At 35.4% G+C, this 15,987-nt stretch overlaps 1 protein-coding gene across 2 annotated transcripts in view; it reads left to right on the top strand.

Annotated features, from left to right (window-relative positions):
- The window catches only part of LOC126248322 (phospholipase A2 inhibitor beta), a 163,360-nt gene extending 151,329 nt beyond the window's left edge, over positions 1-12,031 (top strand). For both annotated transcript variants that reach the window (XM_049949211.1, XM_049949212.1), the window contains exon 3: positions 9,109-12,031. In XM_049949211.1, the coding sequence (XP_049805168.1) occupies positions 9,109-10,080 (972 nt within the window). In that variant the 3' untranslated portion in view covers positions 10,081-12,031. The remainder of the gene's footprint in view (positions 1-9,108) is intronic.
- The last annotated feature ends 3,956 nt before the right edge of the window (positions 12,032-15,987 follow it).

Raw genomic sequence — 15,987 nt, 5'->3', positions numbered from 1 at the left:
GTTCATTTTACTTTACTAGATGTGTGGTCTGTGGTTTTCTAAGTTTCTTAGAATACTTGAAATTGTGTTTATTAAAAAAATAAAACATAAATAATTTCTTACATTGCACTTCTTGCACTTGTAAGCCAAGCATACTCACCCACCCTCTGCAAATATAATTGATCCAGGTTTAAGGTCCAAAGTGCAACCAGCAAGTAATGCAACACATTTTCTTTCTGAAAGCTGGTTGATTTTATTCAAGATTCCAATACACCATATTATTTTCGACTCTTTTGGCTAAAAAAATCTATTTTTCAACATAATCTACATCCCAGTGACAGCCTTAGGCCACCTTACTGGGAAGGCCTGTCTGCCTGCATGGTACATACTGCATCAACAACATGTCCATCAGCCATGTACTGCTTCCCACAGGAAGCAGTACATCCTTCACTGGGCCAAAGAGATGGAAGTCAGAAGGCAGGGAACCCTATGGGCACAAACCTGTGAGTACTGGTAGACTAGTGTGTCAGCATTACTAACAAAGATGTCCAGTTGAGCAGTGAGGTGTTTGATTACGATGCATTGAGCACCTCAAATGAGACTGTCTGCAAGTACCAACATTGCAGGAGTCACAGCTGTGTGTAGCCGGTCAGCACACGTGATATCAGACAGGTTTGCTTGACCTTGTTGTGATGAGGATGAGATACCTCACCCAATGACTCACTGTGCTTTTGTTCACTACCAGGTCTCTTGTAGACATTCTGCAATCACCTACAAATATCTGCAGTGCTCTGGTTTTCTGCCAAAAGAAACTCAATGATAGCTTTCCAATGGAAGGTATTACAGATGCTATTTTGAAGGCTATGTATAATGCTGCCACGTATCAGAACTTCAAGAAACTATAATGGCTGAAGCAGGAATATCCATGATGCTGCACAACCAATTCCATATTTTTTCAACCAAAACTGGCTGAGAAAAAAAGTGTTGCATTACTTACTGAACTATGACACATGAGGAGGAATCATAGTTTATTTTAAGTGATCACAATGAGTACTTTATGACACATTGCTATGTTAGTTCCATAACAAGATACCAAGTATACTTTTATATTTCTCTGCAGTCAAGACTCAAAACTGGTTAACTGTAATTACGTCTGCCAAGTGCAATCAAAAGAAAGTATTTAAAATAAACTGCATCTCCCAGTTTGACAATGTCAAATTTTATTGATTTCTCCCATTATGTTAACAGTAACCTTTTATGTGTTAAGAAATATGAGTCAATGATGAATCCTATTACAATACTTTTTTAAAAATCTTTGCTATTAATCCACAGTAATGATGGTTACACAAAAATGAACAGTACTCAAGACTTTGTCACAGGAGAATTCTTTATGCACCTCCTTCGTGGATAAAACTGGCATCCTTGGAGTTCTCCCAATGATTGATTAAGTTTGATATTTGCCTACCAATTACTATATGTATGTAGTCATACTATTGTACATGACTCTAGGAGAATATCCTTAGATATTTAACAGTTGTCAAATACTCTAGTGATTTGTTTGTGGAGGTATAATCAAACAATATTGGGTATTTTTGCTTATTCAAATGCATGCCATTACATTTGTTTATGTTGGAGATCAGAGGCCCATCTTCTGTCTAAATTTTGGGTACCTGTTTGTCTTCTTGCATCTTACAACAAATTTCTGATTAAATAACCTCCTTACATACACGGTCCAGTCACATTAATGTGACCGCTGCCTATGCTTGATGTCCATGTGCAATAAACACTCACAGACAGCAGGTGGCAGCACTAGTAGTAGAGGGTATATAAAGCATGTTGGGGAACATGGAAAGCAGTTCAGTCATTGCCATAATGTGGAAACAGAGTGATTTATCTGAACTCCAAAAGGGCATGCTCATAACTTTCGGACCAGTGGTGGAAGCATTTCTGAAGTGGCTAAGTTTGTAAACTATTTGTGCCCCTCTACAGTTAAACTATACCATTCATGGCAAAATGGCACATCCAAAACTGGCACCAAGGCAACTTTGAAGCATCATGGGCTATAGATGACAACAGTGAACAGTGGCTCTGGAGAGGTGTATGGGTGAACATAAACTGTTGGTCATAACTTTTGGACCAGTGGTGGAAGCATTTCTGAAATGGCTTAGTTTGTAAACTATTTGTGTGCCTCTACAGTTAAACTATACTGTTCATAGCTTCAAAGAGCTACTAATGTTGTTTATTAAGTGACTGTGTAAATAGTGACAAGTAATGTGCTTATTACACCTTCTTACAATATAAGAACAGCCTACCCAGCAAGGGCACTACAGAAGTTTGTCCTGTGAAGGGAGAACAATACTCCAAAATTTTCATTTTATATAACAGTTGCTGAAACCACAGCGTGGCCTCACAACTATCAGCCAAATAATGCTACAATTAGCTAAATGAGTGGTTTAGCAGAAGCACAGAAAATCGCTTTTAGAAATGAATTCTGTAATGAATAAAATTTCTGTGCTCCAGAGTCCAGGAGGGAAAAGTGACCCATCTTGCCCCACTTTGTGGACTTGTGGTAACAAGTTCTTCTTGTAATAAGTTGTCATTCTGATCACATTTGTGGTCTCATAATTTGGGAGCATGTATTTTGTGTACTAGAGTGCAGTATAATTTTTTTCATGCTTTCTCTTTGCTTCACCATACTTTACTTCTGAAGTGTGTTTGTGTACTAAGATACTTAATATTTAATTTGAAACTGATCATTTGTATCTGAGTCTCAGGAGGAGCAGGATTCAAATCTCACTGCATGCATTCTGATTTATGTTTTTCTTGGGTTCTGTAAACTATCTGTGGTGAATTATGAGTTGATACATTGTTGCCACATTGTTTCTCTGGCCATATAAATCTTAACTAGTACCCTGCCCTAATCACCTTAAGGGGCTCCGGAACGCCCTATACTTGCAATGTTAAAATAACGCTTATAAATTACATCTTCCCTCACAAAGTATTTGAGGTAGGAAGTTGAACTTTTTACAGATTATTTATTGGAATATGGGCTACAACATAACACGGGGATTTTACAAAATTTTAGTTCAGTTATTAAAGATGATTTTTTTTCAATTGTAATGAAAATTCACAACATCTTTTTTGCAATTTTTTATTTATGTATTCAAAAATGTACAGTTTTTTGGAAAAAGGCTGTGTTAAATTATGCAGAAGGTACTGTGTAACATTTACTGAAAGTTTGAAACAAATATGTTTGGAAGATCCTTAGAAAACATGTAATTACTATGAGAAAATAAAAGTTTTGGGAATCGAGTGACAAAGATTGGATTAACTTTTTAGTGCATTCCAGGTCCATAGGATGGATTATCTTCATCCTCTGCAAACTCCTCCTCCAGCTTCCTCTTGTTCCTCCTCCTGTTTACTCTTGCTTGTATTTCTAGACTCTTTACAGCCCTGTCTGCAGCCCGAAGGCGTTCCTTGTCTAAAGCAAGCATCGCTCGTACCATGTTAGAACCTATCTTCATTCCCATATTTCTAAATACCTTGCACCTTACAATGTTGCCATCATTGAAAGTCGCAACAGCATCATACACACCAAAGTGAAGTGTTTCTATTCCAACAAATACAGTCTTGGGGATTCTCGACAATATAACACTATTTACACTTTCATTGGGGTTTTGAGTTTTTCCGTGAATACACTTTTTCAACAGTTCAGGTGCTGCTAAGTCTCTGAAAATAGGTTTTATCACCTCCATTATTGCATGAGGCAGACTATGCTTATGAGTGTACACTTCACCAGTTAGCAATCCTTTGTTATATTTACACCAACTGTCTTCTTCTTTGGGACACAAGCTATGTTGGGGATTTTCATCGGTTGAAGAAGTATGAAAAAAAAGAGCCCAAACAGCCTTCTTCATTTCGTCGACACTTTGTGTATTTTGCCTAATAGCCATTCCATAATAGTTCTGTATTTTGTCAATTACACTGTCAGTTAACCTTCCCTTCCCATCCAACCCTTTACCATCACTGAGTTTTTGTTTTTTGTACGAAGCTTTCAGTCGCCGAAGTCTTGTTCCCATTCGCTTCTGTTCGTGTCCAATACACTCAAATTTCTGGACTACAACATCATCACCATAGGGCTTCAGTCCTTGAACATGTTTGAAACTTTTAGAATCACCGTCACCAAGGTAATTAACATATCGCACTTTATCACACGCCTCAGAACGCTGGAATATACTGGCAACACCAGCCACTTCCATTTCTCCACTACTGCCACTATAGTTAGCTTTGCAATTATTTTCATGTGTACCTTTATATTTTTGTGGACATCTACAATACTTTGATATTACTGCTACATCTAAAACTTTCCCTGTATACATACTGGTGGCAGATACTACACCATGAAGAGATGTGTGTCCCTGTTTATGCCAGGTACCATCGAACGCTGCAGTCAAATGTCTGTTACCATTATTTTCCATTACTGCCTCTTCCACAGCGTTCTTCATAGATTCTATACAGACATCTTCTACTTTAGACCCTATTAATTTATTATAGGTCATAAACTTGGTTGGGGGATTTGGAAGATTCATGATGCCACAGAAAATTGCACCTGCAGTAGCACCCTTACCAACTGAACGCAAGGAATAAACAAAGCTAATGTTGTGTTCGTAGATTTTGCTAACTGCAACACTGTTCCAAAAGGTGGTCATGTATGAACACTTATCACATTTCAGTTGTATTTCACTAGCAAGTCCTACATGCTTTATTATGGAGAGTTCCAGACCAACTTCACTATAATGAATACATCTTATACAGTTTGAAAAAATTCCTTTGGGAACCGACATATCAAATATTTCATTCACATCCGATTCGCCCATAAAACATTCATAGTTTTCACTCATTGAACCAAGCTTCTTCTGTGAAGTATTTTCTTTCCCACTTTGACTGCTATGGGCAGGTGTACTTGAGAGGTTAGGTTCACTCACTTGATTATCGTCTTTATTGTTTACAGTAATAACACATACCTTTGGCTTTCCAACATTTCTCCTTTTCTTAAAAGCCTTCAGAGGATTTCTAATAACTTTACTTTTACTCATTATTATACTTCAACAAAACAGAGACTCAAGAAACAGAATTAATTACGAATATTTTCGAGATAACGACAGAGTAAATAAACGTGAAACAATCGACAATCACACCAGCGATATATATTGAACCATCACAGGTTAGCCACAACACATACTTTATCTCACATCACTAAAATGTACCTGATGAACACGGACGTTAATAATAACACCATTTGACAGCAGTTTAACAGCGCCACAGTGGGTCACGCCCATGTAGAACACATTTCAAAAAAAATTTAAAAATAGTTGTAGTCTTCGGAATTGAATAAATTATACATCTATTAAAAGGTAATAGTCTGCAGATTCAGAAAACGCAAAAAAGTAAAAATTGAACTTTTCATTATTTTGAGCCTTTCCAGAGCCCCTTAATGTTAGTGACATACAAAGCTTTTCTTTATTGAATTATCTATCTATGTACCTCTTATGGACCAAATGTGGGATTAATTTGGCCACCATCCATCTCTTACAGTTACAAACATCACAAAAGCTCTCCTGTGATGATGTAAGGTTAGCTTATTTGAGAGAAATACAGGGGGTATGCTCCAGTTAATACTGCTGCTTAGTTGAACAGTTCATATGAGAAATAATCTGAGGCAATGGTAAACCAATCATTATGTTAGCCTTTCTGACAGATTCCTTTCTGTAGATGGTGGAAATGTAGGACAGATGTAGTAGTCGATAAAATGTTTAGGACATGCTCAGATAATTCATTTGATAGAAAACTTCCTTTGGATAAGTTGAGATACACTTGAGTCCCTGTCTGTCTTGTAACAAGGAATCATGTTCAGCTGATGGCTGTTGGTACTGACTGACTTTGATAATAATTTTGGGTCTTGACTGGTAGCAATAATTCAGTTTGTGGTTAATTCAGTTTCGAACTGTTTTAGCTCCTGTTGCACTATTTTTAAATGTAGTCTCTCAATCAACTTTATTATTTTCTTCACTTATTCTTCATCCTCATTATTACATTTAAAAATTTGAAATTACATTGTTGATCTTATATTATTTCCCTGTGTTCTCTTTCTGATAATGAGTCAGAGTATCCCAAACAGAAACGGTATTAATCCATTGATTAATCTACAGAACTTTTTATTAAGAAGAAATCCACAATAAAATTAAAAATTCGGTACCTGCTCTTCATTCCCATCTACAGTTCCATTCTACTCTACATCTACAAATGCACTTTGCATCACACCATCGTGTGTGGTTGAGAGAACTTCATGATAATTCTGCTTACCTTCTTCCTCCTTCATTCAAAGACACCATCATAAAGGATGACTTCTTTACTTGTCTGAAACCCTCTTACCTTATCACTATGGCCTGCATGATGCTTATGTAGGTGTATATTCTCTAATCATTATCTTATTTGCTTTTAATTAAACTTTCACAACAAGAACAGGGGGTCATCTGCATTTCTGCACTTTCACCTATCCTCTAATTAATTTGCTGATGACTAACTATGGAGGAATTCTTATTCTTGAAGCCTTCTGGCTACAAGCATCAAAGCTTTTGTAATGGTCTTCACTAAATGCTTGAATCCAGTGACAACAGACTTTGAGAAGTTATGTTCTGTGTCTCATGGATATTAAATTTATAAAAAACAGCAGGTAACATATGCAATAAAATCATTCGGTGCACAAAGTACCTAATTCTTGCCTCTGCATTGTAACACATTCTTAATTCACAGACTATAGACTGTAAACTGGTAAGAGTTCTCAGGTTTAGTCCCTAATCAAGAATTATGTAGAGAAACATACAAATGTTACATTTGAAAATTGTAAGAATTTTTCACCAGTAATGTGTGATGTAGGTCTTTCTTTTGACATAAGGCAGTTGATAACCTAGTGAAATATTATAAAATTTGTATCTGAATTTGCTTCATAATTAAAGTAGAATAAACATTATGTAAAATAAAATGTTTCTATCATACCAAAGTCCTTAAGGATACAATTAAAAAAAGTGTATGCAACCTTATCATCATCATTGAAATTTTGATGTTTTCCACTGTATTATGTTGGCTAAATATTTTCAGTTGTTGGGTTTAAGATGAGTTGTCCTATTTTACAAGTACACACTCTGTACATAATATTATCAAATGAAATCAATAAAAAATCAGTCAGTCAATAATTGTAACTTAAAACAGAATGAAATTGCTTGGCAGCATCAAATGAAGGTCTCAAACAGTACTGCCTCTAGAAACTAGATACATTTTTGTTACTTTCATCTATGATTATATCAATCAGAATACACTAGCTTCATTAGTTGACATTTCTCCTTCTCTTGCCAAACATTTCCTAGATTCCAAAGAATGGAGTGCGTAGCTGTTGGAATATGGATAAAACTAATCGATATAATGATTATCAGACTGTTTATCTGACATTCCTATCCATGTCGCTTACCTTGAAATTATTTCTTAAGAATAAGAGGCAATAGATTTTTCCATATTAGTACCATTTCAGTGCACAATATTTCTCATTGAGCCACTTCACTTCCCCCTTATTTTATAGAATGATCACACCCTGTCAAATATTTTAATCTACAGCCAACTTTCAGTTATCCATTATAACTTCCAACAAAATACTGCCACAAGCTTTCTCATGTTTTAACCTAACCTTGACTTAGATTTCATATGGTACATTGGTTTTTAAAAAGGCTAGACACAGCATTAAAAATGAAAAGACATTATGTTATCAACACACTGGTGTAATGGTTTACTTGTAAACATTTTAGCAGAAGAAATATGTTTTTGATTTTTGGTTTGCATGATAGAGAAGACAATAATGAACTGGTAATAATATGAAGACATGGAACTAGAGAAATGACTAAATGCCAAACCTCTCCAGATTCTATATGGTGAGATAAAACAATGTTCTTAATTATATTTTGTTTCTGGATACAAAGAAAACACATATTAAATAAACTGCCTCTGACAAATAAACAGTTACAGCATCTGTGCTCATTGATTTCATAAAGTATTTCAGAACAGAAACCATCTTTGTGCAAGATCACAAAATCTATTCAGAGTACCTGTAACAAAATGGAACCACATTTATTAACATCTAAAGTTTCCTACACATTTTCATTGCTTTCATAGATATCAATAAATGACAACAAATATGATACATTTTACATTTTTAGTAGTTATTTAAATATGCTAATCTCAAATTTAATGGATGACAGTGCAGTTCTGTGGAAGAATACTTGAGTTTATAATGCATGCAATAAGTGTTCCTTTCAGAAGGAGTCTTTATTACATTGCTCAGTGTAAAATGCAGTCCTGAGGCATCTCTCACACATCCTCCACATTCTCACACAATCACCTTTTGCAAAACAACAACAAACTGTCATGGGTTCAATCTTCAAGAGCATCTACCTCCATATCTACAAAAAAATTCAAATTTCAAAACAGCATAGACGTTCCTACAAGAGGTAATTTGTTTTGGGCTTGTTTTCTGCCTAGACAGGAGGTTTAGTTGACAGTGTGACAATAATGAAGAATACAACTGATAGAAAAGTGTTTAATATTATAAAATCTCCAACATCTGACAAGCCCCCTACACTAATTCCAAATACACTAATAGTTACTCATACACTTGAGTTAGCTTTATGATTATTCAAACTGTCCTTTGCCATGGACCTATTTCTGCAGTTGTCTTTAAAAGAAAACAATGAATGCTTCCTTGCTACAAAGCTTATTATAGTCATCTTTTTAGCCTCATGCTATTGCAAAAACAAAATGAGAGACAATTAATAGTAGGCATATACATATACTGTGAAATGGATACCTGTAATTTTCGTTTTGGTGTCTTAATCAATTCCCATCCATATAGATTCTATTACCATGATTTATGAAATCATACATTGGTTCAAATTACTGGATTGTTGATTTTACACTTATTAATTTAAAGTTATCACATTATATTTTATTTTAGAAATGCTTTGAAAGTGAAAACAGAAATACATTTATTGTGCTTGTTTTAATATAGTTTTTTCATTATTTCAGGTTCTGGTTTTCAATGGAAATAAAATAAGAGAACTACCATGGAATGTGTTTGGAAGATTAAACAACTACACAAAACTGCAAGTAGTTGACATGTCAAATAATGGACTACAAGTTATTCGTGGGAAATCATATCATCGAGTCAGTAATGTCCAGCTACTCATTCTGAACCATAATGAACTAAATATTTCTTCAGATGGTACTGGGAAAGAAAATTATCACCATCCTCGAATATTTTCTAATTTTGAACATCTTATGGAACTGCATCTTACTGATGCATTTGCTGATAACACACCAGAAGGTCTCGCTGAAGATTTGCATGATATATTTGTCAAAAGTAATTTGACACATCTCATTAAGTTACATCTTGAACAAAATGAAATCCACAGATTTAAGGATCCAAAAGTATTTTGTGATCTCCCTGCACTGATGGACTTGCATCTTGGTGACAATAAACTGAAAGATCTTGATTTTAATATTGAATGTTTACCTAACCTACGTTTCATTGATCTGGAAAAAAATGACATATCATTACTTGACAGCAAACAGCTTGATAAATTGGATATTTTACCCGCTCGAAACCAAAGCCTGCTTGTCGATCTTGGTGGAAACCCTTTCACATGTGATTGTCGAATAACAGATTTTTACAGATGGTTACAAAACACGCATGTGGCAGTAAGGAATAAAGGATCTCTTCAGTGTCATTCAGGACTGCCAGAGAGTAATGCAGGACAAATTGTTTCTTCACTTCGTCAGATACAGTGTCCCCCAGAAGAAGCAGCAAGTTCACAACATCATGTTATTCCCATACTTGTCAGCTTTCTGGTTTGTTTAATACTTATATTTTGTGGAGTTGTTCTTTATATGAACTGGTTTATGATTAAGAGTCATGTGACACCTATTTTAGACAGCATCTCAAGGAAAGTGCAGTACACATCTATTGGTAAACAAGAAGAGCAGGAAATGGATGTGTGATTTTTTGCTGTTAAAACTGAGACATAACCTTTGTCTGTATTTAAAACTGCAGTAGGTTCTGTTTATTTATTTATTATTTTGTTTGAAGCATAGAGAGCTTATTGTTTCGGATTATGCATTTAAAGTGTTGTCTGCTCTGTTATAGTTGACATGTTTACACATGTGAGTAATTCTTCTCTACTTTTATATGAATGTGTGTTTTTTGACTGATGAAATTCTTGCTGTAGAATATAGAGAATGGCACTGCAGATTGTTCTCAATGCTAAACACATTTTCTTTGTACTTAACAGTTATTGCTTTGATTTATTCCTTTCAGTATAATCAGACAAATTTAAGAACACTTTTGACCCATACAGATACCTGGTTGTACTAACCCATGTGACATTTTGATGTATAAAACTTAACGAGTATAAAAGTAAAACATAACAAATACATAAGAGGTAATGACAATCACAAATTATCTACTTGGTGATGCATAAGAAAAAAGGTCCACAGTGGTGTTTGATGATATGGCTGAAGTTAATGAAAGGCTCAAACAAAAGTACATCATGCAAAAAGCTCTATAATAGAAGGTGCTATGTGTCACAGGTGACATCTCAATGTTAATGAATTATCTTGTTGGGATCAATGTTGACTGTAATAATCTTGTCTCTAAATGTGGCGCCAATACAAAAGCAAATTTTAGTATTGAATGTTCCACGTTACAGCTGCACAACCTGACTTAAAGTTATTGTTAATATTGCTATTATATTGTACTATTTATGCATAAACACATTTTAGTTAATACACAAAATTACCATCTTCATTGATGTGCAAGATTTGTGCAGAAGAAGATGATTGTTATCCCATCCAACAGAAATCACTGTGATTATTTTAATTAAGAAAATGTGGACTTGTGGATATTTGGTATTATCGTTTTAGTTAGTATGTTAGTAACACATTCCATTGATTCAATTTTGTGGCAACTTACTTTGATGTGGTGAGTGTCAATAAGCTTACAAATAAGACAAATTTATGAGTAAATTAGCTACATAGTTGATGTTACTTAATTGGATTTCTAATTTTATTTGAAGTAATAACAATGTAGATTAAAACATAACTTATCCACCCATAGATACTATCCAATCAAATATTTAACTACAGGGTACAAGGAGTTGCCAATGAGAAATGATTTAAACTGTGTTAACTGTATGATAAAACCTTGGGAGGTGGTAAAGTGTTTTTATGGTTACATAATGTACTCTTTTCTGTGCAAGAGTAAGGTCAAGTTGTGGATGATGTAGGCTGTTTTTGTCTCTGATGTTATGTTTATGAATGCTAAGTTATTTTAGTTATTTTCAAATTGTGACTGGTTCTTCACAACCAGCTTTACAAAAGATGAAATATGCAACTGTTGTTAGGATGCATAGATTTTTAAACAGTTGGCTTCATGGGATTCAAAGTGGACACCACATATTATCCTTAAATCACATTTGTATACAACATATGCACAACTCAGAAGTAGCATCATGTTCAAGAAGTGTTAGCCTAATAATTCACTCTGGCTGATAAAAAGAACTATCAAAGCATATTGTTAGAGAGATTGCCTAAGATGGTACCCCTTACTTACATGTATTCTATATGTGAAGCTGCGTGTTTTAATGGAGTTGTAAATGAAAAACCAAAAGATATATAATGCATTGTCATGACCCATATAGCTTGCCATAAGTACAGAACTGTCTAGAACTACTAATTGAGATTCTCACAGACAGTTTGATGTGGCTCTTTGTGATAATAATTGACACAGTGAAATGTAGATAAATCACTGGTAGAATGAAAAGCTTCAAATTATATCCTGAAGCAAGTATGTCTGAGTGTGAAGAAGAAGAAATAAAGCAGACTGAAAAATGTATAAAAGCTTTATGAATATTCTTTGTAAATTTTCTAGTAATAAAGACCAATTATTAACTCATACTGAGTAATCTCTGCTGTGCTTACAAAATTCTCTCTCTCTCTCTCTCTCTCTCTCTCTCTCTCTCTCTCTCTCTCTCTCTCTCTTTCTGGTCTATGCTACATAATATATATCATATGTTTAAAGAGAAACTGGTAATTCACAATGTACTGTTTGTGAATGGGAGCCATAAAATAGAAGTAGCAGTATTAAATAACATAAAAACATGGTACTGTTTCTAGGGACTGCAAAAGTTATCATGTAACAGAAGATTTATCCAAGCTGACAGCTGGCATGTTGGCTGGTGGGAGTGACTGTAAATGGTAAATGCCATTTTGGTTGCTTCTGTAAGCCACTGCATCAAAGTGTGAGCTTGGAATGCAAGAACAATAGATGCAACATATTCAATTTCCAAAGTCCCCTTCTTTTTCTGTGTTGATGGTGTATATACAGAGTGTTCAAAAGTATTTCATATTTTGAAAGTGATAGTATGGACCAAAACAAGGAAAAAATGTTGAGTAAAAACGGGCTCCAAAGTCCATACCTTAAGAGCTGCGGGTTGTTGTTCATCGTCACTACTGTGAAACACACCTCTTCTTCTGGAAGCTCTTTCCTATTGTGAATTGCCTACAGAATGCATTAAACATATTAGAATGCATTATTCTCTTACTATGAAACACCAGAGCTTCTAAAGTATCAACATGGGTTAAATATGGTGTGAATGTGAACATCAGGCTACATTACAGTACAGGTCAATCTGTTACCACAATATTTATTTTGCATTCATATTCATTGGCTTTGCCAATTCACAATAACAGAGCAATGGACCTTCATTTGTCCACAACTGCCTCTCAAAATATGGCATACTTTTTTTAATACCTTGTATAGACACAATGATGAGGAAAGGCAGTTGGCAAGATCTCAGACTGCAGTACTTATTCTTTTAAAATATCAGATTCATAAATTCAGACTGGGTGGTTTGCGAAGTTTTCAACAACATAAGTGAAACTGGGAAGTGCACCATGCTTTTGTCCCCAAGTATCAAATAGTCTTATGTCTTTGACTACTTACTTCAGTTCAGTTGATTTACTGAAGTCGGGCATCTGGTCATTGTAATGGATTATGCAGATGAAGTCTCCTACAAAGATTACTTGTTCATGGCATGTACTGAGCAATGGAAATGTTCTTTCTACAAAATATTTACCATGCACCACCAGTTGTTATTCCCTGATGATGTGTGTTAGTTAATTATCCTTGTTTTTAATAGCTATCCCTTCTTTTGTATGCATGTGGTTCCTTGGTCTTGTAATACCATTATGTCACTGCTGACTGGTCAGCTTGTAAAAGATCTTGCAGATATTAAATTTTTCTGAAATTGCAAATCTTATTTATGTTCAACATAGCAATTTTGCGTGCTTGTAAAATTCTCATGTTTACTAATATGTCATCATCGTTAGTGGTTTATTCCTCGGAAGGGATGTCAAACAGTTAACTGGTTAAATTGATCTCATTTATTGCTGCATGTAGTAAAGTGCTGCATACTCTAATGGTGTGAATTAAATCATTAGTAATATATATTTAGTCTGGAGTTGCTTTTATATTCATTAAAATGTGTCTTCTGTTTATGGTCACTGCTGTTGTACAGTAAGTCTGTCTGTCACTCTTTAGCTGGGTGAGATTGGTTTTGTGTCCCTCTGCTCCACCTTCATGGCACTGTGGCTCATTCAATTGTTCTATATGCAAAGGTGTGTTTCTTTCCATATAAGTCATTGGTGGTTCTACATTTACATCCAGATACACACTCTGCAAGCCACCATATACTGTATGGCACCTTTTATTGCTAATCGTCTTTTCCTTTTCTGTTCCACTAGCAAATAGAGCAAGGGAAATACAGCTCTCTGTCTGCATCTAAATCAACACACAAACTTTGCAAGCAACTGTATGGTGCATGGTGGAGGGTAAATAATACCACTGCTAGTCATTTCCCTTCCTGTACCACTTGCAAATAGAGCAAGGGAAAAACAGCTGTCTGTATGCCTCCATATGATCCCAAATATCTCTTATGTTTGTGGTCCTTACACAAAATATACGTTAGCAGCAATAGGATTTTTTTACATTGAGCTTCAAATGCCAGTTCTCTAGACTTTCTCAATATTGTTCCCCACAAAGAACATCACCTTTGACCCAGGAATTCCTATTTAAGCTCCCAAACCATCTCCCATCTCTGAATTATTATGACATCTTCCTTTAATGCAACCTAATGTGAATCCCAAATAGTCAAGCAGTACTCAAGAATGGGTCAAACTAGGGTTCTATATGCGGTCTCCTTTACAGGTGTACCACACTTTCCTAAAACTGTCACAATAAACTGGAGTTGACCATTTGCCTTCTCGGTACAATCCTTACATGTCCATTCCATTTCATATTGCTTTGCAACATTACCCTTAGACAGTTAATTGATGTGACTGTATCAAGCAGCACTCTACTGATACTGTATTGAACATTATGGGAATGTTTCTCCTACCTGTCTGCCTTAACATACATTTTTCCATATTTAGAGTGATGTGCCATTCATCACATCAACTATAAATTTCGTCCAAGTCATCTTTTATCCTTCACTCAAAAATGACACCTTCTCTTACACCACAGTATTATCAGCAACAGATTGCTGCTCACCCTGTCAGTAAGATCATTTATGAATATAGAGAAGAAGAGCAGTCCTGATGATACCCTTATCTCTGATGAACACTACACACTAAGGAGAGTGTACTGGGTTCTATACTGGGTTGCACTTCATTAGCCCATCCCTAAGTTTCTTTACCATTTGCTTTATTTTAGATGTAAGTTTTGGTGAAGCACTGGCTACTCTTGGATGTGCAATACAAAGTTTCCTCTTGTCAGGAGATAAAGGCCTCTTGTTGTAATATTAACTTATTCACTTAGCTCCATGCTGTAGTTATATTATTAATCCAATTTTTAGACATGATCATTGAGTTCCTAGCAGAGAAATTCCTTAACTCATTATAGAACACATTGTTTGGAAACTCATTTTGTAGACCAACAGCTATAACCTCTCTAATCTTGAATTTTCCAAAGAACCATGTGATAGATTCTTAGATTTTAGGACAAGTGACTTTGAAGATGACACTATATTTCAAGGTTGCTTTCTGTGCTTGAGATTCTATTTTATGTCCAGGTCTAATTTGCAAATAACAAGTAAACACTGCACCCGACACAAACACATTGACTACATTTACACAACTTTGTTGCCTCTCTCATTTGGTGGGACATTGTAATTAAATGCTACTATCAGTTCACCTCAAGCATCCATAGTGTCAAAAAAGTTATTTCATGTTGTGGGTCAGTAAAAGGTAGTGCTAAGCACACTAGTAATATCTATTTATACACTTGCTTTACAGGGTGGCACTATAGTAGAATGTGGTAAAAACTTCTTTCTCTTTTTCTTGTACCTTTGTCCCAATCACCACAAGGTTGGTGTGGTTAGCAACAGATTGGGCATGGTTAATTTAAGGGATGGTCAGTTGCCGCCCCCTCACCCCCTGGGATGGAATACGTGTACCCCACCTGTCTGCATGTAGTGTTATTCATGTGAAACTGAACAAAAGTTTTCAAAAAGTTCTGTGAATCATGTAACTGAGGCAGAACTTGGGTATCAGCCCAGTATTCACCTAGTGGGCTGTGGTAAACCACCCAAAAACCACATCCACGTTGGCCAGTACACAGATTCTCCTCGTTAACCCACTGGGCAGATTCGACCTGGGACTGGTCCATCTCCCCATCCTGGAAGCTGTGCTTTAACATGCCAAGCTATTTGGGCTAGTCAGGAATGTGGTAACACCATAAGAAATAGTCAGTAGCATTTCTTAATAGTAATAATACACAGGTTTACTTAACAGTTTGCTAACAGTTTGGTGTGTGGAAATTGATGTCCTATACTTAATGCATAGAAACTCTAC

Source organism: Schistocerca nitens, chromosome 3 (assembly GCF_023898315.1).
Source record: "Schistocerca nitens isolate TAMUIC-IGC-003100 chromosome 3, iqSchNite1.1, whole genome shotgun sequence".
Classification (NCBI taxonomy): domain Eukaryota; kingdom Metazoa; phylum Arthropoda; class Insecta; order Orthoptera; family Acrididae; genus Schistocerca; species Schistocerca nitens.
This window is presented reverse-complemented; position numbering and strand designations above follow the sequence as displayed.